We start from the raw sequence: 23,679 nt of genomic DNA, 5'->3' as shown, positions 1-23,679 counted from the left end.
GACAGACAGACAGACAGACAGACAGAGAGAGAGTCTATGAGCTTCAAAGAACGCCACAGATGGGACTGATTTCATGGTCTGAGCAATCTCATCAAGCACAGACCTCTCATGTTTTACACACACTGACACACACACATACACAAACACATTTAGTCTGTACCAGCTTTGAGTTGTGAATACAACCATTTTCGCAGCACTATTTTGGTTCAGAATGAAACTATCCAAATAGGAACACAGTGTGCGTGTCGCAACGGAGAAACCCCACGGCACATTCAAGCTCCATTAGAACGTTCCCATTGGTCCAATCAGATCCCTCTGCTACACAACAACAACACTCCCTCACTTTACTATAATCATGTGCCTTATACAACCAGTCAGTCTGCAGCAGCCACTTAACTAGTCCATTGCTCTACTCAGTTCATTTGTGATTATGTGTTTTGAAGATGGAGTCTTAAATGGGTTTTTGTTTAAAATAGAGCTGCACTTTAATGAGACAGACCACGCTCACACACACACACAGACACACCCCAGCGTTGACTGAACGTCTGAAACTTAATCAATGCAAGTCTTCCCTGCCAGACACACTAAGCTAAGCTAACACAATGCTAACATAGGAGTGACTGGGATATATAGAATATGCCCCCAACCATAGATGTAGCTAGTCCTGTCACTTGAAGACAGAGGTTAAGCTAAGCTCTGAAGCTGCTACAGCACTGGGACTGGGGACAGAGGCTAAGATAAGTCATGCTAATATCAATGAGGCTGAGGGTCAGAGGCTAAGGTAAGTCATGCTAATATCAATGAGGCTGAGGGTCAGAGGCTAAGTTTACTTATGATAATATATCAATGGGACTGGTTAAGCTCATTAGTTCTGACCTCTGCAGTTCTGTTTGAAAGAGTTCTGAGCTCTCTAATTCCATCGGTCTAGTGGAGGTCATGAGAAAAATGTGATCAGGACCTATAAGGGTTGATGTGGTTCTGAAAACTTGTGACAGAAAGGTTGTCTCCAGTTTACTAGAAAGAGTCAAATTGAGAACTCCTCCTCAGATAGCCTTTAATCTTTTGGGAATATACAATCCTGGCTATCCATCAAATAAAACAGACTAGGTTAAGTCTTGATGCTGATAGAGGGCTAGAGTGTCATACACAGGGGCACCCCGTTAGTGACATCTGTTTAAATGGTTAAACTATTAGAGTCAAATACTAAAACGTTCCCATAGATCTATTGAGTGTGTGTGTGTGTGTGTGTGTGTGTGTGTGTGTGTGTGTGTGTGTGTGTGTGTGTGTGTCTGTATATGCGTGTGTTCTTGTGTGTGTGTGTGTGTGTGTGTCTGTATATGCGTGTGTTCTTGTGTGTGTGTGTGTGTGTGTGTGTGTGTGTGTGTGTGTGTGTGTCTGTATATGCGTGTGTTCTTGTGTGTGTGTGTGTGTGTGTGCACGTGCGCGTGTTTAAGTGAACGTGTATCTAAATTGAATGTAGGAGTGGTTCATCTGTTTTTGCAGTCAGTGAGAGTGCCTTAACCTACTGGTCCTCTGAAACCACAACATTCAACATTACACCCTAGCCCCCAGTGTGTGTGTGTGTGTGTGTGCGTGCGTGCATGCGTGTGTGTGTGTTTTATAGGTGTAACAAGGGGCGGTAGAGAAAGGGGGACCTCTAGCTGTCTGTGGGGTATGGGGGGCAGTTGGAAAGGTAGAGGTGAGGAGGGAAGGAGGAACGGGGGAACGAGAGGGAATGAGGAAGAGGGGAAAGAGAGGGAAGAAGGAAGAGGGGAACGAGGCAGAGAGGAGGAAAGAGGACAGCAGTTAAAGCACTTGGCCTTTCAACCACAATCTGCAAGTCATCAAAGCTAAGGTGTGCTTTTAGCAGGCAGATCTAACCGCACACACACACACACACACACACAAACACACACACACACACACACACACACACACAAAAAAAGTACAGTCCAAACATCAGCTCAGCCTCAGGGACCCAAACTTCCAACAGAAGAATGCTGCTCTCATTCCAAAGTCCTGGATCTGTCCGTCTTACACTCCAGAGAAACCCAACCCCACTTCTACTGTAGGTGTATGTGTGCATACGTGCGTACCAGTGGAGGCTGCTGAGGGGAGGACGGCTCATAATAATGGCCGGAATGGAGCGAATGGAATGGCATCAAACACCTGGAAACCATGTGTTTGATACCATGCCGCTCCAGTCACTACCAAAAGCCTGTCCTCCCCAATGAAGGTGCCACCAACCTCCTATGGTGCGTGCCTATGTGTGTGTGTGAGTGAGTGAGTGAGTGAGTGAGTGAGTGAGTGAGTGAGTGAGTGAGTGAGTGAGTGTGTGTGTGTGTGTGTGTGAGTGTGTGAGTGCACGTTCCTCCCATAGGTACAGTTGTACATACACTTTAGCCAAATACATTTAAACTCAGTTTATCATAATTCCTGAATTTAATCCTAGTAAAATCCCTGTTTTAGGTCAGTTAGGATCACCACTTTGTTTCACCGGCTTTCTAGTCACCATCAATCCATGTTTCAGTTTAGTTTAGTTTTGTCTGTATTACATACACACCTTGTTTCAATTACATATCACGTTCCTTATTTAACCCTCTGGCATACATTTCTGTTCTGTCCGTGATTGTTGGTGTCATAAGTGCTTGTTGTATGTGCTAGTGTGTATGTATGTTCCTATTTGGAATTTTTGCTTGACTTTTTTGAGTAAACTCCGTTGTGTTGCTCAAACCTGTGTACTGCGCCTGACTCTACATCTCTGCACCCAATCGCTGACAGAATCACGGACCATTCAAATGGAGTCAGCAGGTGCAGCCAGCCCTTCTCTCACAGTAGAGGAGCGCGTTCAGCAGCACCCGACCATGTTACACAGTCTAGGGACAGCCATGGATCGCGTGCTGCAAACAATGGACAGATGGGAGAGAGGAGGCTTTCCTGTAAATACTACATCATCACCTCCGCCCGCACCTCAACCTACAACGATGTCCACTGCTCCGTCGTCAGGACCCAGTGGGATTCGGCTCCTGACAGAGCTGGTGTAATGGAGTCAGGTTTGTAGGCCTCCTTGCTCGCACATCCTTTTTCAGTTCTGTCCACAAATTCTCTATAGGTTTGATGTCAGAGCTTTGTGATGGCCACTCCAATACCTTGACTTTGTTGACCTTAAGCCCTTTTGCCACAACTTTGGAAGTATGCTTGGGGTCATTGTCCATTTGGAAGACCCATTTGCGACCAAGCTTTAACTTCCTGACTGATGTCTTGAGATGTTGCTTCACCTTATTTATATAATTTTCCTACCTCATGTGGCCATCTATTTTGTGAAGTGCACCAGTTCCTCCTGCAGAAAAGCACCCCCACAACATGACTCTGCCACCCCCGTGCTTCACGGTTGGGATGGTGTTCTTCGGCTTGCAAGCCTCCCCCTTTTTCCTCAAAACATAACGATGGTCATTATGGACAAACAGTTCTATTTTTGTTTCATCAGACCAGAGGACATCTCTCCAAAAAGTACGATCTTTGTCCCCATGTGCAGTTGTAAACCGTAGTCTGTCTTTTTTATGGCTGTATTGGAGCAGTGGCTTCTTCCTTGCTGAGTGGCCTTTCAGGTTATGTCGATATAGGATTTGTTTTACTGTGGATATAGATACTTTGTACCTGTTTCCTCCAGCATCTTCACAAGGTCCTTTGCTGTTGTTCTGGGATGGATTTGCACTTTTCGCACCAAAGTACGTTCATCTCTAGGAGACAGAACATGTCTCCTTCCTGAGCAGTATGACGGCTGCGTGTTCCCATGGTGTTTATACTTGCGTACTATTGTTGGTACAGATGAACGTGGTACCTTCAGGCGTTTGGAAATTGCTCCCAAGGATGAACCAGACTTGTGGAGGTCAACAATTTTTTCTGAGGTCTTTGCCGACTTCTTCTGATTTTTCAAGCAATGTCAAGCAAAGAGGCACTGAGTTTGAAGGCAGGCCTTGAAATACATCCACAGGTACACCTCCAATTGACTCAGTTGTCAATTAGCCTGTCAGAAGCTTCTAAAGCCATGACATTATTTTCTGGAATTTTCCAAGTTGTTTCAAGGCACAGTCAACTTAGTGTATGTAAACTCCTGACCCACTGGAATTGTGATACAGTGAATTATAAGTTAAATAATCTGTCTGTAAACAATTGTTGGAAAAATGACTTGTGTCATGCACACAGTAGATGTCCTAAACGACTTGCCAAAACTATAGTTCGTTAACAAGAAATATGTGGAGTGGTTGAAAAACAAGTTTTAATGATTCCAACCTAAGTGTGTGTATACTTCCGACTTCAACTGTACATGCATTGTGTTTGTACAGTGTGTGTGACTGAGTAACTCGATGTGGGGTGATTCTGTATAGGGACTGGCTTTGGTTCATAGCCTGGCACAGACTCAACACTTACACTCAGAGGCCAGAGAAATTGATCACAAGCCATGCAGTGCATGTGTGTGCATGTCTGTGTACGTGTGTGTGTGTTAGTGTGTGTGATGTTTTCATTGTAAAAGACCCAGATTTCCTGTTTGCAGAATGGAGAGATCAGAGCAGGTCTGTTGTTGTTACAGAAAGAAGAAAAGATGGAAAGAAAAAAGAAGTACAAAGACTGAACTATGCTGCCTTTAGAATGGCTACCTTTCAGCTTGGTCTATAGAGGTACAAAGACTGAACTATGCTGCCTTTAGAATGGCTACCTTTCAGCTTGGTCTATAGAGGTACAAAGACTGAACTATGCTGTCTTTAGAATGGCTACCTTTCAGCTTGGTCTATAGAAGTACAAAGACTGAACTATGCTGCCTTTAGAATGGCTACCTTTCAGCTTGGTCTATAGAGGTACAAAGACTGAACTATGCTGTCTTTAGAATGGCTACCTTTCAGCTTGGTCTATAGAAGTACAAAGACTGAACTATGCTGCCTTTAGAATGGCTACCTTTCAGCTTGGTCTATAGAGGTACAAAGACTGAACTATGCTGCCTTTAGAATGGCTACCTTTCAGCTTGGTCTATAGAGGTACAAAGACTGAACTATGCTGTCTTTAGAATGGCTACCTTTCAGCTTGGTCTATAGAAGTACAAAGACTGAACTATGCTGCCTTTAGAATGGCTACCTTTCAGCTTGGTCTATAGAGGTACAAAGACTGAACTATGCTGTCTTTAGAATGGCTACCTTTCAGCTTGGTCTATAGAAGTACAAAGACTGAACTATGCTGCCTTTAGAATGGCTACCTTTCAGCTTGGTCTATAGAGGTACAAAGACTGAACTATGCTGCCTTTAGAATGGCTACCTTTCAGCTTGGTCTATAGAGCTTGGTCTATAGAGGTACAAAGACTGAACTATGCTGTCTTTAGAATGGCTACCTTTCAGCTTGGTCTATAGAGGTACAAAGACTGAACAAAGAATGGAACTATGCTGCCTTTAGAATGGCTACCTTTCAGCTTGGTCTATAGAAGTACAAAGACTGAACTACACTGCTTTTAGAATGGCTCCAAATTGAGGGGAAAACAAGGGGGTTCAAAAGTTTAATTTCCAAACATGTGCAGTCTTAAATCACCTTTTAAGAACCCATGATTCCAAGTAGATGAATGTGTATACAAACACTCACACAGACATTCAGACTACCACTGACTGAACATGTAAATACAAACACTCTGAAGGATTTCCCTTCAGATTGCTGTAGTGTGGCATGTTCATCTGTACCATGACATCACAAAAGAGGAAGTCTCTCCAAAGTAATACTAGCCATATGAACATGTTCTTCTGAAGAATTGGAGGCTTGTGTCCGCTAGAGGCCTACAACGCTATGGTGAAATATCTGGCGAACAGACTAAACACTTTCAAATGGAAATTTAAAAACAATTATATTCATCATCTCCAGCACCATCCCAACATGAACATATGTAGAAATGGCACGTTTCTATGTTTTGTAGCAAAAAAATATAAGGAAAATAAGTGTTTCCAAAGACATCATCAAACAATAAGTAGACAATGCCTACTCATAATTGGTTAAAATCACATCATGCACACTGATGATGTTATTGGAAACACTTACAGTGGGGCAAAAAAGTATTTAGTCAGACACAAATTGTGCAAGTTCTCCCACTTAAAAAGATGAGAGAGGCCTGTAATTTTCATCATAGGTACACTTCAACTAAGACAGAAAACATGAGCATTGTTTTCTCCAGAAAATCACATTGTAGCATTTTTAATGAATTTATTTGCAAATTATGGTGGAAAATAAGTATTTGGTCAATAACAAAAGTATATCTCAATACTTTGTTATACACCCTTTGTTGGCAATGACAGAGGTCAAACGTTTTCTGTAAGTCTTCACAAGGTTTTCACACACTGTTGCTGGAAATTTGGCCCATTCCTCCATGCAGATCTCCTCTAGAGCAGTGATGTTTTGGGGCTGTTGCTGGGCAAAACAGACTTTCAACTCCCTCCAAAGATTTTCTATGGGGTTGAGATCTGGAGACTGGCTAGGCCACTCCAGGACCTTGAAATGCTTCTTACGAAGCCACTCCTTCGTTGCCCGGGCGGTGTGTTTGGGATCATTGTCATGCTGAAAGACCCAGCTACATTTAATCTTCAATGCCCTTGCTGATGGAAGGAGGTTTTCACTCAAAATCTCACGATACATGACCCCATTCATTCTTTCCTTTACACGGATCAGTCGTTCTGGTCCCTTTGCAGAAAAACAGCCCCAAAGCTTGATTTTTTTCCACCCCCATGCTTCACAGTAGGTATGATGTTATTTGGATGCAACTCAGCATTCTTTGTCCTCCAAACAGGACGAGTTGAGTTTTTACCAAAAAGTTATATTTTGGTTTCATATGACCATATGACATTCTCCCAATCTTCTTCTGGATCATCCAAATGCTCTTTAGCAAACTTCAGACGGGCCTGGACATGTATTGGCTTAAGCAGGGGGACACGTCTGGCACTGCAAGATTTGAGTCCCTGGCAGCGTAGTGTGTTACTGATGGTAGGCTTTGTTACTTTGGTCCCAGCTCTCTGCAGGTCATTCACTAGGTCCCCCCGTGTGGTTCTGGGATTTTTGCTCACCGTTCTTGTGATCATTTTGACTCCACGGGGTGAGATCTTGCGTGGAGCCCCAGATCGAGGGAGATTATCAGTGGTCTTGTATGTCTTCCATTTCCTAATAATTGCTCCCACAGTTGATTTCTTCAAACCAAGCTGCTTACCTATTGCATATTCAGTCTTCCCAGCCTGGTGCAGGTCTACAATTTTGTTTCTGGTGTCCTTTGACAGCTCTTTGGTCTTGGCCATAGTGGAGTTTGGAATGTGACTGTTTGAGGTTGTGGACAGGTGTCTTTTATACTGATAACAAGTTCAAACAGGTGCCATTAATACAGGTAACGAGTGGAGGACAGAGGAGCCTCAAAAAGAAGAAGTTACAGGTCTGTGAGAGCCAGAAATCTTGCTTGTTTGTAGGTGACCAAATACTTATTTTCCACCATAATTTGCAAATAAATTCATTAAAAATCCTACAATGTGATTTTCTGGAGAAAAAAAATATTCTCATTTTGTCTGTCATAGTTGAAGTGTACCTATGATGAAAATTACAGGCCTCTCTCATCTTTTTAAGTGGGAGAACTTGCACAATTGGTGGCTGACTAAATACTTTTTTGCCCCACTGTATCTCCCTCATATCTATTTTTCCACAAAACATGAAAACACCATTTTCACATACGTTGATGTTGGGGTGGTGCTGGAGATGATAAATATGAAGTTGAAACATTTTGACATTTCCTTAAGATGTTTTAGCGCACAGAGAACAGACTAATTGCGTGCCCCCCCCCCTCTCTTCCTGGGACAGGACAAGAAGTCATCAGAGAATCGTCGTGGCAACAGCTCTGTAACCCGACTACCCCTCCTGAGTAACGACTTCACCAGAAGAAGGGAGGAGAGAAGTGAAACGGAAAAAAGAGGAGAAAATAAGTAAGGTGCATGGGAGTGTACCAGGGTAATGGTTGTTGTCCAGGTCTCTGTCCCCCCTCAGTGTGAAGCCGTAGCCGGAGAGGCCACTACTGGAGTCCCAGGCTCCATAGAGCTCCTGGCTGAGGGTTAGGCCGCGGGCCGTCAGGTCTCTCTGGCCATTGTAGATCAACACCAGGCCACTCCGGTCCTCCCCTCCAAACGGACAACCCACTGCCACGTCTATGAGACAGAGAGAGAGAGAGAGGGGGGTGGGGGTATGACGGTAGGAAACACAGATAGAAACACAAAACCAACTCCAGTATGAGTTATAAGGCTGGTACAGTGATAAGTGATACAGCAGACCAGCAGGAGAGAGGGATGAGAGAAAAAGAACAAGAGAGAGGGATGGGAGGGATGGTTTAGACATCAAGTGAAAGCCCCTGAGGGAGAGGTAAAGAGACTACCTAGGACTACCCCTCTCGCTTTCCATTTCCTTCTCTCTCTCTCCAAATGTATATGTCAAACATGTAGAACTGTCTAAAAGGCAAAGGCAGGAGATTCCTGTGACAATAAGCAGCCAATGGCTACCCTTCACCAGCGATTACCAGGTGTTAACCCCACCCTACTGTCCCACCCCACACACACACTCACACAGCGCAACTCCCCACCTGCATCCTGCCTGCTGAAAAATGGAGCTGAAAACTACAAACAGTGTTGTCATGGTTACACTGCTCTGTGATGATGAGGGAGGTAATCAGAGACATATATACACACACACACACACATACACACACACACTGTAACGAGTGCGCTGAGAGTCGGGAAGCAAGTTCAGGGAGTGAGTGTTTTAATAAATAAAACAATGAAAACGAAACACAAACAACGCACCGACATGAAAACAGAGTCAATAACACCCGAGGAAAGAACCAAGGGGAGTGACAGATATAGGGAAAATAATCAAGCAGGTGATGGAGTCCAGGTGAGTGTCGAGAGGTGCAGGGGCGTGAGACGATGGTGACAAGTGTGCGGGATAATCAGCAGCCTGATGACCTAGAGGCCAGAGAGGGAGTATACGTGACACACACACACACACACACACACACACACACACAGAGCCGCCACCACTGTATGATAATGAGGGAGAACATCACAGCGTCTCAGACTCTAGTCTCCATTGTGGCTCAGACAGCTGGAGTATCTGGCTCCATTCAAGCTCCATTCTGGCTCCACTAGCACTGCAGTTTCCTGAGGCTAATATATTCTCTACTGATCTGTCTTGTGTGTGATCACCTCCACATTCCCAGTCTAACCCAGCTGATGCATCAACCTAAGAACAAAAGCCTCTGAGTTCACTCAATGCATGTGTGTGTGTCTGTCTGTGTGCAGACTTATCAAATCCAACTTTATTTGTCACATGTGCCAGCCTCACAGTGAAATGCTTACTTTACAAGCCCTTAACCAACTGTGCGGTTCAAAAATACTTACCAAATAAACAAAAGTAAAAAATTATAAAAAGTAACGCAATAACATAACAATAACGAGGCTATATACAGGGGGTGCCGGTACCAAGTCTGTGTGCGGAGGTACAGGTTAGTTGAGGTAATTTGTACATGTAGGTAGTGGTGAACTGACAATGCATAGATGATAAACAGCGAGTAGCAGCAGTGTACAAAACAAATGGGGAGGTCAATGTAAATAGTCAGGATGGTCGTGTGATTAGTTGTTCAGCAGTCTTATGGCTTGGGGGTGGAAGCTGTTAAGGAACCCTTTGGTCCTAGACTTGGCACTTCGGTACCGCTTGCAGTGCTGTAGCGAAGAAAACAGGTTATGACTTGGGTGACTGGAATCTCTGACAATTTTATGGGCTTTCTTCTGACACCGCCTATTATATACAGTTGAAGTCGGAATTTCACATACGCTTAGGTTGGAGTCATTAAAACTCGTTTTTCAACCACTCCACAAATTTCTTGTTAACAAACTGTAGTTTTGGCAAGTCGTTTAGGACATTGTCATGTTATTTTATCTTTGTTTTAGTATGGTCAGGGAGTGAGTTGGGTGGGCAGTCTATGTTTGTTTTTCCATGTTGGTTTTTGAGTTCGGCCTAGTATGGTTCTCAATCAGAGGCAGCTGTCAATTGTTGCACCTTATTGGGAATCATACTTAGGTAGCTTGGGTTTCAGTTGTGGGTGTTTGTCTTCCGTGTCAGTGTTTGTCGCCACACGGGACTGTTTCGTTCATTTCAGGTTTATTGTTTTGTATTTCGTAGTGTTCAGTTTATGTTTTAAAATAAACATTATGGACACTTACCACGCTGCGTTTTGGTCCTCCGATCCTTCTCGCTTCTCCTCCTCAGAAGATGAGGACGAGATCCCTTACAGAACCACCCACCAAAAAAGGACCAAGCAGCGTGGTATCGGGCAGCAGCAATCTCAGGACTCCTGGACATGGGTGGTCGTTTTGGACGGCAAGGGTTGCTACACATGGGAGAAGATCCTGGCTGGATGGGATCGCCTCCCATGGGAACAGGTGGAGACAGCCAGGAGAGCGGAGACAGCAGGTAATGGGAGCCAGCGCTTCGAGGGAACATGGCTGGCAAGGAAGCCTGAGAGGCAGCCCCAAAAATGTATTGGGGGGGGGCACACGGGGAGTGTGGCTAAGTCAGGTAAGAGACCTGAGCCAACTCCCCGTGCTTACCGGAGAGCGAGAGGGACCGGGCAGGCACCGTGTTATGCCGTGAGGCGCACGGTGTCCCCGGTGCATGTGCATTTCAGCGCCTCATATCAGCCGGGTTAGAGTGGGCATCGAGCCAGGTACCATAAAGCCGGCTCAGCACATCTGGTCTCCAGTGCGTCTCCTCTGGCCGGTGTACATGGCACCAGCCTTACGCATGGTGTCCCCGGTTCGCCAGCACAGCCCAGTGAGGGCTATTCCACCTCGCCGCACTGGCCTGGCTACAGGGAGCATTCAACCAGGTAAAGTTGGGCAGGCTTGGTGCTCAAGAGCTCCAGTGCGCCTTCACAGTCCGGTCTATCCGGAGCCACCTCCACGCACCAGCCCTCCGGTGGCAGCCCCCCGCACCAGGCTGTCTCTCCGTCTTCTTCCTACAGGTGCTCCCGCCTGTCCAGTGCTGCCAGAGCCTTCATCCTGCCCAGCGCTGCCAGAGTCTCCCATCTGTCCTGAGCTGCCAGAGTCTCCCGTCTGTCCTGAGCTGCCAGAGTCTCCCGTCTGTCCTGAGCTGCCAGAGTCTCCTGTCTGTCCCGTGCTGCCAGAGCCGCCAGTCTGTCCTGAGCTGCCAGAGCCACCAGTCTGTCCTGAACTGCCAGAGCCACCAGTCTGTCCTGAGTCGTCAGTCGGCCAGGAGCTGCCAGATCCGTCAGTCAGCCAGGAGCTGCCAGAACTGTCAGTCAGCCAGGAGCTGCCAGAGCCGTCAGTCAGCCAGGACCTGCCAGAACCATCAGTCAGCCAGGAGCTGCCAGAGCCGTCAGTGAGCCAGGAGATGCCAGAGCCGTCAGTCAGCCAGGAGCTGCCAGAGCTGCCTGTCACGCCGGCGATGCCAGAATCGCCCTTCACTCAGGAGCTGCCGGAGTCTCCTGCCTGTCCAGCGCTGCCAGAGTCTCCCGTCCATTCGGGACCCGTGGCGAGGGTCCCCAGTCCGAGGTCGGCAGCGAGGGTCGCCGCTCTTAAGAGGCCACGGAGGCGAATAGAGAGGCGAAGAAGGACTATGGTGGAGTGGGGTCCACGTCCCGCGCAAGAGCGGCCACCGCGGACAGACACCCACCCAGACCATCACCTATATGTTTAGGTTTTGCAGCCGGAGTCCGCACCTTTGGGGGGTGTACTGTCACGTTCTGACCATAGTTCTGTTATTTTATCTTTGTTTTAGTATGGTCAGGGCGTGAGTTGGATGGGCAGTCTATGTTTGTTTTTCTATGTTGGTTTTTGAGTTCGGCCTAGTATGGTTCTCAATCAGAGGCAGCTGTCAATTGTTGTCCCTGATTGAGGATCATACTTAGGTAGCCTGGGTTTCAGTTTTGGGTTGTGGGTGTTTGTCTTCCGTGTCAGTGTTTGTCGCCACACGGGACTGTTTCGTTCATTTCACGTTTATTGTTTTGTATTTCGTAGTGTTCAGTTATTTTTAAATAAACATTATGGACACTTACCACGCTGCGTTTTGGTCCTCCGATCCTTCTCGCTTCTCCTCCTCAGAAGAGGAGGACGAGATCCCTTACAGACATCTACTGTGTGTATGACACAAGTAATTTTTCCAACAATTGTTTACAGACAGATTATTTAATTATAATTCACTGTATCACAATTCCAGTGCGTCAGAAGTTTACATACACTAAGTTGACTGTGCCTTTAAACAGCTTGGAAAATACCAGAAAATTATGTCATGTCTTTAGAAGCTTCTGATAGGCTAATTGACATAATTTCAGTCAATTGAAGGTGTACCTGTGGATGTATTTCAAGGCCTACCTTCAAACTCAGTGCCTTATTGCTTGACATCGTGGGAAAATCAAAAAAAATCAGACAAGACCTCAGAAAAAAAAATGTAGACCTCCAAAAGTCTGGTTCATCCTTGGGAGCAATTTCCAAACGCCTGTTCATCTGTTCATCTGCACAAACAATAGTACGCAAGTATAAATACCATGGGACTGCGCAGCCGTCATACCACTCAGGAAGGAGACGCGTTCTGTCTCCTAGAGATGAACGTACTTTGGTGTGAAAAGTGCAAATCAATCCCAGAACAACAGCAAAGGACCTTGTGAAGATGCTGGAGGAAACAGGTACAAAAGTACCTATATCCACTGTACTATATCGACATAACCTGAAAGGCTGCTCAGCAAGGAAGAAGTCACTGCTCCAAAACCGCCATAAAAAAGACAGACTTCGGTTTGCAACTGCACATGGGGACAAAGTTCGTACTTTTTGGATAAATGTCCTCTGGTCTGATGAAACAAAAATAGAACTGTTTGGCCATAATGACCATTGTTATGTTCGGAGGAAAACGGGGGAGGCTTGAAAGCCAAAGAACACCATCCCAACCGTGAAGCACGGGGGTGGAGCATCATGTTGTGGAGGTGCTTTGCTGCAGGAGGGCCTGTGCACTTCACAAAATAGATGGCATCATGAGGAAGGAACATTATGTGGATATATTGAAGCAACATCTCAAGACATCAGTCAGGAAGTTAAAGCTTGTTTGCAAATGGGTCTTCCAAATGGACAATGACCCCAAGCATACTTCCAAAGTTGTGGCAAAATGGCTTAAAGACAACAAAGTCAAGGTATTGGAGTGGCCATCACAAAGCCCTGACCTCAATCCTATAGACAATGTGTGGGCAGAACTGAAAAAGCATGTGCGAGCAAGGAGGACTACAATCCTGACTCAGTTACACCAGCTCTGTCAGGAGGAATGGGCCAAATAAATAATTCTCTCTACTATTATTCTGACATTTCACATTCTTAAAATAAAGTGGTGATCCTAACTGACCTAAGACAGGGCATTTTTACTTGGATTAAATGTCAGGAATTGTGATAAACTGAGTTTAAATGTATTTGGCTAAGGTGTATGTAAACTTCCGACTTCAACTGTAGGTCCTGGATGGCAGGAAGCTTGGCCCCAGTGATGTACTGGGCTGTACGCACTACCCTCTGTAGCGCCTTACGGTCAGATGCCAAGCAGTTGTCATACCAGCAGGTGATGCAACCGGTCAGGATGCTCTCGATGGTGCAGCTGTAGAACTTTTTGAGGATCTGGGGACCCATGCCAAATATTTTCAGTCTCCGGAGGGGGAAAAGGTTTTGTCATGCCCTCTGCATGACTGTCTTGGGGTGTTTGGACCATGATAGTTTGTTGGTGATGTGGACACCAAGGAACTTGAAACTCTTGACCCACTCCACTACAGTCCCGTCAATGTTAATGGGGGCCTCTTCTGCCCGCTTTTTCCTATAGTCCACAATCAGCTCCTTTGTCTTGCTCACATTGAGGGAGAAGTTGTTGTCTTATACGTGCATTTGAGTGACTGATTGTTATGCCTCAACACTGATTGTCACGTTCTGACTATTTCCTTTGTTTTGTCATTATTTAGTATGGTCAGGCGTGAGTTGGGGTGGGCAGTCTATGTTTGTTTTTCTATGATTTGGGTATTTCTATGTTTCGGCCTAGTATGGTTCTCAATCAGAGGCAGGTGTCATTAGTTGTCTCTGATTGGGAATCATACTTAGGTAGCCTGGGTTTCACTGTGTGTTTGTGGGTGATTGTTCCTGTCTCTGTGTTTGCACCAGATAGGGCTGTTTTGGTTTTTTGACTTTTCTTGTTTTGTTAGTTTATTCATGTATAGTGTCTATATTAAAAAAACATGAATAACCACCACACTGCGTTTTGGCCCGCCTCTCCTTCACCTCAAGAAAACCGTTACACTGATAGACATTGATTCAGATTTATTGATTTAGTTCTGATGATGATGATGATGTGGAGGGAGAGTGGCTCTAAAACATTCATAAAAACATAAACACATACATAAATAACTACGTAGGATTGTCATCATATGTTCCACAGAGAAATATTCATTGGTCCCAGTTCAAGACCACATGCCTGAGGCTCTGAAAAGCATTTGTTATGATCCGTTCTCCCCTCAGCTGCCTCCACTGATGTGTGTGTGTGTTAATAAAACAAACACAACGTGAGGCAGAAACTTCCAGATGACCCTATCTTAGCGGACATCTGGAGATTAAAAATAACTCTCTCTCTCTCTCTCTCTCTGACATACACACGCGCACACACCATAACCCTGCTCATAATTACGGGAAGAGGGGGAAGAACTTCACAAGGAAACACTCTAACACCGCACTTCATGATTGGCTGAAGACCCTTCAGTTTCCCCCATCGGAGCATCTGATAGGATATCCGCTCTCCAAGACCAAAGAGCCAGAGATGAAGAGGGATTTTTTTCGAATTATTTAATTAACTAGGCAAGTCAGTTAAGAACAAATTATTATTTACAATGACGGCCTAGGAACAGTACCTTGTTAAGGGGCAGAACGACAGATTTTTACCTTGTCAGCTCTAGGATTTGATCTAGCAACATTTCGGTTACTGGCCCAACGCTCAAACCACTAGGCTACCTGCCTCCCCATATAAAAATATCTGCCTACCAATACACTGGGAGTGGACATTGAACGGGAAGAAAGAGGGGAAATACACACACACACACACACACAGCTTACCATTGTATCCGTCCTGGTTGAGGTCTCCTAGCGGGGCGATGGCAGTGCCAAAGCGTCCAAAGGTGTGTGTTCCCGTCAGAAGAAGGGGCTCGGAGAAGGTGAGCGGGGAGTGCTGGAGGTACAGGTAGACACGGCCCACCTCCTTGGGCTTACTCTCCCTCTCTCTCTCCATGTAGAGAGGGGCTCCTACCAGTACATCATCATACCTGGGGGAAAGATACACAGCTTTAGAATAGACACACACACACACACGTAGATGAGTGTGTTATACAGACATGTCAGAAAGGATGTGGTCTGGCTCCAGAAATAGAGTTCAGTCATCATAATCAGAGAACAAGCTACAGCTGGAACACATACTAACAATCCTCTCTCAATTCAATCTAGGACCCGCTTGCTTAGGGGACTCTTCTCCAGGTTCATCTCTCTGTAGGTGATGGCTTTGTTATGGAAGGTTTGGGAATCTTGGTTGTAGAATTGAATAATTGAATAATGGATTTTGATGATTAGAGGGTATTGGCCTAATTCTTCTCTGCATGCATTATTTGGTGTTTTACATTGTACACGGATTATGTTTTTGCAGAATTCTGCATGCAGTCTCAATTTGGTGTTTGTCCCATTTTGTGAATTCTTGGTTGGTGAGCGGACCCAAGACCTCAGAACCATAAAGGGCAATGGGTTCTATAACCGATTCAAGTTTTTTTAGCCAGATCCTAATTGGTATGTCAAATTTTATGTTCATTTTGATGGCCCTTCTTGAAGTTACCTGTGGCGCTGATGTTTAGGCCAAGGTACAGTATGTATAGTTTGTGTGCTCTATGGCAACGGTGTCTAGATGGAATTTATTTTTGTGGTCCTGGTGACTGGACCTTTTTTGGAACACCATTATTTTGGTCTTACTGAGATTTATTGTCATTGCCCAGGTCTGGCAGAATCTGTGCAGAAGATCTAGGTGTTGCTGTAGGCCCTCCTTGGTTGGTGACAGAAGCACCAGATCATCAGCAAACAGTAGACATTTGACTTCAGATTCTAGTAGGGTGAGGCCGGGTGCTGCAGACGTTTCTAGTGCCTGCGCCAATTCGTTGATATATATATTGAAGAGGGTGGGGTTTAAGCTGCATCCCTGTCTCACCCCATGGCTATTTTAACCTCACACTTGTTGTTTGTGTACATGGATTTTATAATGTTATATGTTTTTCCCCCAACACCACTTTCCATAAATTTGTATAGCGGACCTGTCATCGATTGGATGCAGAGTTATAGCGGAGTCAGGCGCAGGACACAGGTATTGAGTAACATAACGGAGTTTACTGAAAATATCAAGCAAAATCCCAAATAGGAACATACAAAAACAATAGCACATGACACAACCACTAACGACATAAACAATCACGGACAGAACAGGAATGTATGCCAGAGGGTTAAATAAGGAACCTGATATGTAATTGAAACCAGGTGTGTATGTAATACAGACAAAACAAAACAAAACTGAAACATGGATCGATGGTGACTAGAAAGCCGGTGACGTCGACCACCGAACACCACCCGAACAAGGAGAAGGGCCGACTTCGGCGGAAGTCGTGACAGAAGCTGGAATTATGGGAGTGGGATCCGTGGACCGCTCCTCTGTATCATACAGCCGGGACAGTGCGTCTGCCTTAACGTTCTGGGAACCTGGTTTGTAGGAAAGGGTGAAAACAAAACGGGTAAAGAACATGGCCCACCTTGCCTGGCGAGGGTTCAGTCTCCTCGCTGCTCGAATGTACTCCAGATTGCGGTGGTCAGTCCAAATGAGAAAAGGGTGTCTAGCCCCCACAAGCCAATGTCTCCATGCTTTCAGAGCCTTGACCACAGCCAACAACTCCCGGTCCCCCACATCATAGTTTCGCTCCGCCGGGCTGAGCTTCTTCGAAAAGAATGCACATGGGCGTAGCTTTAGTGTCGTACCCGAGCGCTGAGACAGCACAGCCCCTATCCCTGCCTCGGACGCGTCCACCTCCACTATGAACACTAAGGAGGGATCGGGATGAGCCAACACGGGAGCCGAGGTAAACAGAGCCTTCAGGTGACCAAAAGCCCTGTCCGCCCCAGCTGCCCACTGCAGTCGCACCGGTCCCCCCTTCAGCAGTGAGGTAATGGGAGCCGCTACCTGACCAAAACCCCGGATAAATCTCCGGTAGTAGTTGGCAAACCCTAAAAACCGCTGCACCTCCTTTACCGTGGTTGGAGACGGCCAATTATGCATGGCTGAAATGCGGTCATTCTCCATCTCTACCCCTGACGCTGAAAAGCTGTACCATAGGAAGGAGACGGACTGTTGGAAGAACAGACATTTCTCAGCCTTGACGTACAGGTCATGTTCCAACAGTCTAGCGTGTAGCGGAGTATATTAGAATGTCATCTATATACACCACTACACCCTGCCCGTGCAGGTCCCTGAAAATCTCATCTACAAAGGATTGGAAGGCTGATGGAGCATTCATTAACCCGTACGGCATGACGAGGTACTCATAATGCCCAGAAGTGGTGCTAAATGCTGTCCTCCACTCATCTCCCGCCCGGATACGCACCAGGTTGTAAGCGCTCCTGAGGTCCAATTTTGTGAAGAAGCGCGCCCCGTGTAGTGACTCGGTCATACTGGCTATGAGCGGTAGCGGGTAACTGTATTTTACCGTGATCTTATTTAAACCTCGATAATCAATACACGGGTGCAAACTTCTATCCTTCTTCTTCACAAAGAATAAACTGGAGGAGACAGGGGAGATGGAAGGCTGAATGTATCCCTGTCACAGAGATTCGGTGACATATGTCTCCATAGCTACCGTCTCCTCCTTTGATAGAGGATACACAAGACTCCTGGGAAGTGCAGCTTCTACCAAGAGGTCTATGGCACAATCCCCCTGTCGATGGGGTGGTAATTGAGTTGCCTTCTTTTTACAGAAGGTGAGTGCCAAATCGGCATATTCGGGGGGGAATGTGCATGGTGGAAACCTGTTTTGGACTTTCCACCATTGCGGCACCCAAGGAAACACCTACACACCTCCCTGAACACTGACAGGACCATCCCTTGAGAGCCCTCTGTTGCCACAAAATAATAAGATCATGAGAGGCCAACCAAGGAAGACCAAATACAACAGGAAACGCAGGAGAGTCGATCAGGAAGAGACTAATTCTCTCCTCGTGCTGCACCTGAAGAGGAGAGTCGATCAGGAAGAGACTAATTCTCTCCTCGTCCAGCTGCACCTGAATCTACTAGCGCCTTATGCTGGGAATGTGGGGAGAAATTCTATAGCTAACCACATGTGTGCAACAGGGGGCTCTGGGTGAGTTGTGTGCCTACTCACCTGGGATGACCCACCAGTGCTCCGCCTGCTACCTCGACCTCCTGGAGAACCACCCCAGCCCCGACCAGCAGTGTGCCCTCTGCGGCCACAGTTGGTGCAGGGAATGCTCCCCCCTCCGGTCCCCCTCATAGCAGCCCCTCCTAACTCCATCGGTGTGGGATCCAAGGTGCTGGGAAATGGAACGGGCGGACCCCGATCCAGACGTCCGCGGGAGGCCAACAGGTTATTCAGCCGGATAGACAAGTCCACCAGCTGGTCCAGGTTGAGAGTAGTGTCCCTGCAGGCTAGCTCCTTGCGAACGTCCTCTCGTAAACTACACCTGTAGTGGTCGATCAGGGCCTGCTCACTCCATCCCGCACCAGCTGCCAGAGTTCGGAAGTCCAGTGCGAACTCTTGAGCGCTCCTCATCTCCTGTCTCAGATGAAACAGTATCTCTCCAACGCCATCTGGGGAAGGGAAGGTCCGACTCTGGATGACTACGAGGACTTCTCCCGCCGCTTCCGGGTAGTTTTTGATCATCCACCTGAAGGGAGAGCGGCGGGAGAAGTCCTCGTAGTCATCCAGAGTCGGACCTTCCCTTCCCCAGATGGCGTTGGCCCACTCCAGGGCCAACGGAGGTGAAGAAGTAGGATTGACAGGAAAGCCTCCTCTCTCCCATCTGTCCATTGTTTGCAGCACGCGATCCATGGCTGTAAACTGAAACATGGATTGATGGTGACTAGAAAGCCGGTGACGTCAACCGCCGGACGGTCGACTTCGGCGGAAGTCGTGACAGGACCCTCATGCCAAATTGAGTCAAAGGCTTTTTTGAACTCAACAAAGCATGAGAAGACGTTGCCGTTGTTTTGGTTTGTTTGTTTGTCATTTAGGATGTGCAGTGTGAATACGTGATCTGTCGTATGATAATTTGGTAAAAAGCCAATTGACATTTGCTCAGTACATTGAGGAAATGTACCAGTCTGCTGTTAATGAAAATGCAGAGGATTTTCCCAAGGTTGCTGTTGACTTATGTCCCACGGTAGTTATTGGGGTCAAATTAGTCTCCACTTTTGTGGATTGAGGTGATCAGTCCTTGGTTCCAAATATTGGGGAAGATGCCAGAGCTAAGGATGATGTTAAAGAGTTTTAGTATAGCCAATTGGAATTTGTTGTCTGTATATTTGATCATTTCATTGAGGATATCATCAACACCACAGGCCTTTTTGGGTTGGAGGGTTTTTATTTTGTCCTGTAGTTCATTCAAGGTAATTGGAGAATCCAGCGGGTTCTGGTAGTCTTTAATAGTTTATTCTAAGATTTGTATTTGATCATGTATATGTTTTTGCTCTTTATTCTTTGTTATACAGCCAAAACGATTGGAGAAGTGGTTTACCCATACATCTCCATTTTGGATAGATAATTCTTCGTGTTGTTGTTTGTTTAGTGTTTTCCAATTTTCCCAGAAGTGGTTAGAGTCTATGGATTCTTCAATTACATTGCGCTGATTTCTGACGTGCTGTTCCTTCTTTTTCTGTAGTGTATTTCTGTATCGTTTTAGTGATTCACCATAGTGAAGGCGTAGACTCAGGTTTTCCGGGTCTCTATGTTTTTGCTTGGATAAGTTTCTCAATTTCTTTCTTAGAGTTTTGCATTCTTCATCAAACCATTTGTCATTGTTGTTCATTTTCTTCTGTATTCTATTTGAGATTTTTAGATTTGATAGGAAAGCTGAGAGGTCAAATATACTGTTAAGATTTTCTACTGCCAAGTTTACAGCTACACTATTACAGTGGAACGTTTCGTCCAGGAAGTTGTCTAAAAAGGATTGAATTTGTTGTTGCCTAATTGTTTTTTGGTAGGTTTCCAAACTACATTCCTTCCATCTATAGCATTTCTTAATATTACTCAGTTCCTTTGGCTTTGATGCCTCATAATTGAGTATTGCTCTGTTCAAGTAGAATGTGATTTTGCTGTGGTCTGATAGGGGTGTCAGTGGGCTGACTGTGAACACTTTGGGTTGAGGTCAGTGGTAAAATAGTCTACAGTACTACTGCCAAGAGATGAGCTATAGGTGTACCTACCATAGGAGTCCCCTCGAAGCCTACCATTGCCTATGTACATACCCAGCGTGCGACAGAGCTGCAGGAGTTGTGACCCGTTTTTGTTGGTTATGTTGTCATAGTTGTGCCTAGGGGGGCATATGGGGGAGGGAATGCTGTCACATCCAGGCAGGTGTTTGTCCCCCTGTGTGCTGAGGGTTTCAGGTTCTTGTCTGGTTCTGGCATTTAGGTCGCCACAGACTAGTATATGTCCCTGGGCCTGGAAATGATTGATTTCCCCCTCCAGGATGGAGAAGCTGTCTTCATTAAAGTATGGGGATATAGGTAGCACACAGGAGGACATTTTTATCTGTTAAGATCATTTCCTTTTGAATTTATAGCCAAATGTAAAATGTTCCTGTTTTGATTAATTTAATGGAGTGAGTTAGGTCTGCTCTATATCAAATTAGCATACCCCCTGAGTCCCTTCCCTGTTTCACACCTGGTAGTTTGATGGATGGGACTACCAGCTCTCTGTAACCTAGAGGGCAACCAGTGGGTTCGTCTCCTCTATACCAGGTTTCTTGTAGGATGACAATGTCTGTATTTCTGATTTCTTTGATGAAGTCCAGGTTCCTGCTCTTTAGGCCAAGTCAGATGACCTCAGGCCTTGGATATTAGAGGATGAGATAGTGAAGGCTTTGTGTTCCATAGTGTCCAATGTTGTTGGTCGTGTGGTTTGGCCTCAGGCCAGTAAGTGTGAGCAGATCCTGCTGAGAATCTGGTACAGTGAAGTGTTGGGGCTGCGTTTGAGAGCAATGTCCTTTTAGGGTCCTGGCGGAAATGGGCATTGCTGCCTTGTATAGGTGGTCCTGGTCATAGAGGCTGTTCAAGTCCAGGATGGAGTGGTGGGCAAGGAAAACCTTTGGTTTTGAGGCACAGTCACGGGAAATACTTGCGTTTACCCGCTGTATGGGGGGATGCTCAGAAGGGGTGAGATCCATTGGGCTTGGGGTTCTTAATTTGTATGTTCTGCTGTGATGTTGACGCTATGGTCAGGGTCTGGTGTGGACTGTTCTGCTGTGGTGTCGAGACTTTTGTCGGAAGCTGAGGTGGGCTGTTCTGCTGGCTTCTCTGCAGGGGTGGCCACCTCTCTAGTGGGTTGTTCTCTGTCACACGCCATCCCCCTCATCCTCTCCTCCAGCAGTCTGATCCTCTCCTCCAGCAGTCTGATCCTCTCCTCCAGCAGTCTGATCCTCTCCTCTAGTGTTCTGTTCTTCTCCTGCTCTTGCTTTATATATCGTTGAAGTTGTCTCACCACAGTCCAGAGTGAAGATATGTCTCTCTCCACCTTCAGGGTCTGGTTACGTTAAGGGGGTGTTGTTGTGCTGGACTGTTGTCTGGGTCTGTGCTGACTGGAGTGTAATCACCTGCTGACCCAGCTCCACCTGCCTTACCTCCAGCTGGGTAAATTGATCCTTCTTTTCAATGAGGGGGTAGTACTCGGTGCTGGGAGGTTGACTTTCCACTTGGGGTTGCTCGTCTGTAGGGTTATATAAAGAAGAGGTCTGGTCTGACCCGCTCGGGGTGGGGGTATTATTCTCAAGGGAGAGCTTGTCCAGCTGGGCAAATTCTTTGATTAGGTGAAAGTCCAGCTGAAACTCTTTGGGGTTGCCCTGTACCAATACTGTTCCAGACTTATAGAGATTTATATTACCTGACTCAGACTCCTCGTTGTCTAGTATCCTGAGTTTCCACCCCTCGTTAACTCCCCCCCCTCTTAACAGAGGGGTAGTGTGCTAATATAGCAATGTGCCATGCCAGGGGATGGTTTGTGTGGAAGATGAGGTTGCTGATGTTCCCATTATTATAATAGTCAGCAAAAAGTGTCTCTTGATTTTCCATATGAAGCTTCATTTTGTGATATTTTCTTGCCTCATCATTCTTTACATACACAGGGTACTGTATTTTAATTACCTCTGAACAGCAGGAGGCAGCTTCTAAGGCCTCTCCATTTGGTTGGAGTAGACTGCGACTATCCTGCCATTTTTGGGCTAAAGGTCTTTGACACCTCTCACTTGACACGTCAGTGCTAATTAGTGTTGTATCAAGCTTGGCAGCCTTAATTTAGCATTCAGCCCTTATAAAGTAATGTAACGTATTTTTCTTCTTGGATTTTGGAAATAAAATATAGCTTCAGACTAAACATTACTCACTCAGTTCCAGGTTGGATGGTGTTTTCAGGTTTCTGTTGTTTTCCAGAGCATTTGCTGTATAGCCAAAATCAGGTTGTAGGTTTTGAGTTTTGATTTGGAGTGAAGGTTATGTTGTAGAGGGTAGAATCCTGTATATGTTCCTGACAAGAAAATCCAAGTTTATCTAACTCTAAATCTATCTTTCTTCTTCAAAGAACATGCTGAAAAATGTTCTCCCTCCCTCCCTCTCTCCATTCTTGGCTCAGACTAAACAATTCTTTCACTACAAGAACCATGAAGATGTGTAGGGACAGGAAGAGAGGGAAAGAGTGACAAAGGTGCCGATAGACAAAGAGAGACAAAAGAGTCAAGAGAGACAGAAAAAAGTAAAACCCCTTAAATTGAAAATGTGAGAGAGAGATGAAAGATAGAGCGATAGAAAGATAGATAACTCACCCGTCTCCATTGAGGTCAGTAACAGCCACAGAATAGCCAAAGTAGGAAGCCATCTGACAAAACATTTCACAACATGACTCTACAGTCAGTGATGTACAGTGGTGCTATAAAGTAGTTGGGTAAAAGATTAATAGTCGTGTGTGTACGTGTGTGAGGTTACTGTGTGTTGCTGACCTGCTCTCCTGTGAAGTTCATGATGAATGTCAGATTAGTGGAGTTAATCACAGCTACCTGAAACAGAACACAAGAGTCACACACCTGATACAGGTACACACATGCATCATGCAAACGCATACACAGGATGTAATGAGCTGAAATAGAAACTCTTTCTTTCCCTCTGCCTGGTCCCCCTTCCCCCTATCTCCCTCCTTCACCCCCCATTGTCCCCACTGCCTCACCCCTCCCCCTCCTCTGTTCCATACCCTCCATTTCCATAACCCCAGTTGTGGGGGAGACAGGGGGGCTAAGAATTCCTTCA

General features: G+C 45.9%; 1 protein-coding gene across 1 annotated transcript in view; it reads right to left on the bottom strand.

Moving 5' to 3' along the window:
- Positions 1-23,679, bottom strand: part of itga8 (integrin, alpha 8) — a 65,156-nt gene that overhangs the window by 28,916 nt on the left and 12,561 nt on the right. The window contains exons 10-13 of the mRNA XM_036971671.1: positions 23,376-23,432; positions 23,202-23,254; positions 15,192-15,397; positions 8,007-8,204 (exon numbers count right to left, since the gene is read on the bottom strand). Coding sequence (XP_036827566.1) covers positions 8,007-8,204; positions 15,192-15,397; positions 23,202-23,254; positions 23,376-23,432 — 514 coding nt within the window. The remainder of the gene's footprint in view (positions 1-8,006; positions 8,205-15,191; positions 15,398-23,201; positions 23,255-23,375; positions 23,433-23,679) is intronic.

The sequence above is a fragment of the Oncorhynchus mykiss genome, chromosome 3 (assembly GCF_013265735.2).
Source record: "Oncorhynchus mykiss isolate Arlee chromosome 3, USDA_OmykA_1.1, whole genome shotgun sequence".
In the NCBI taxonomy this organism is placed as follows: domain Eukaryota; kingdom Metazoa; phylum Chordata; class Actinopteri; order Salmoniformes; family Salmonidae; genus Oncorhynchus; species Oncorhynchus mykiss.
Note: the sequence above shows the minus strand (reverse complement) of the source record. Positions and strands in the feature narration are given on the sequence as shown.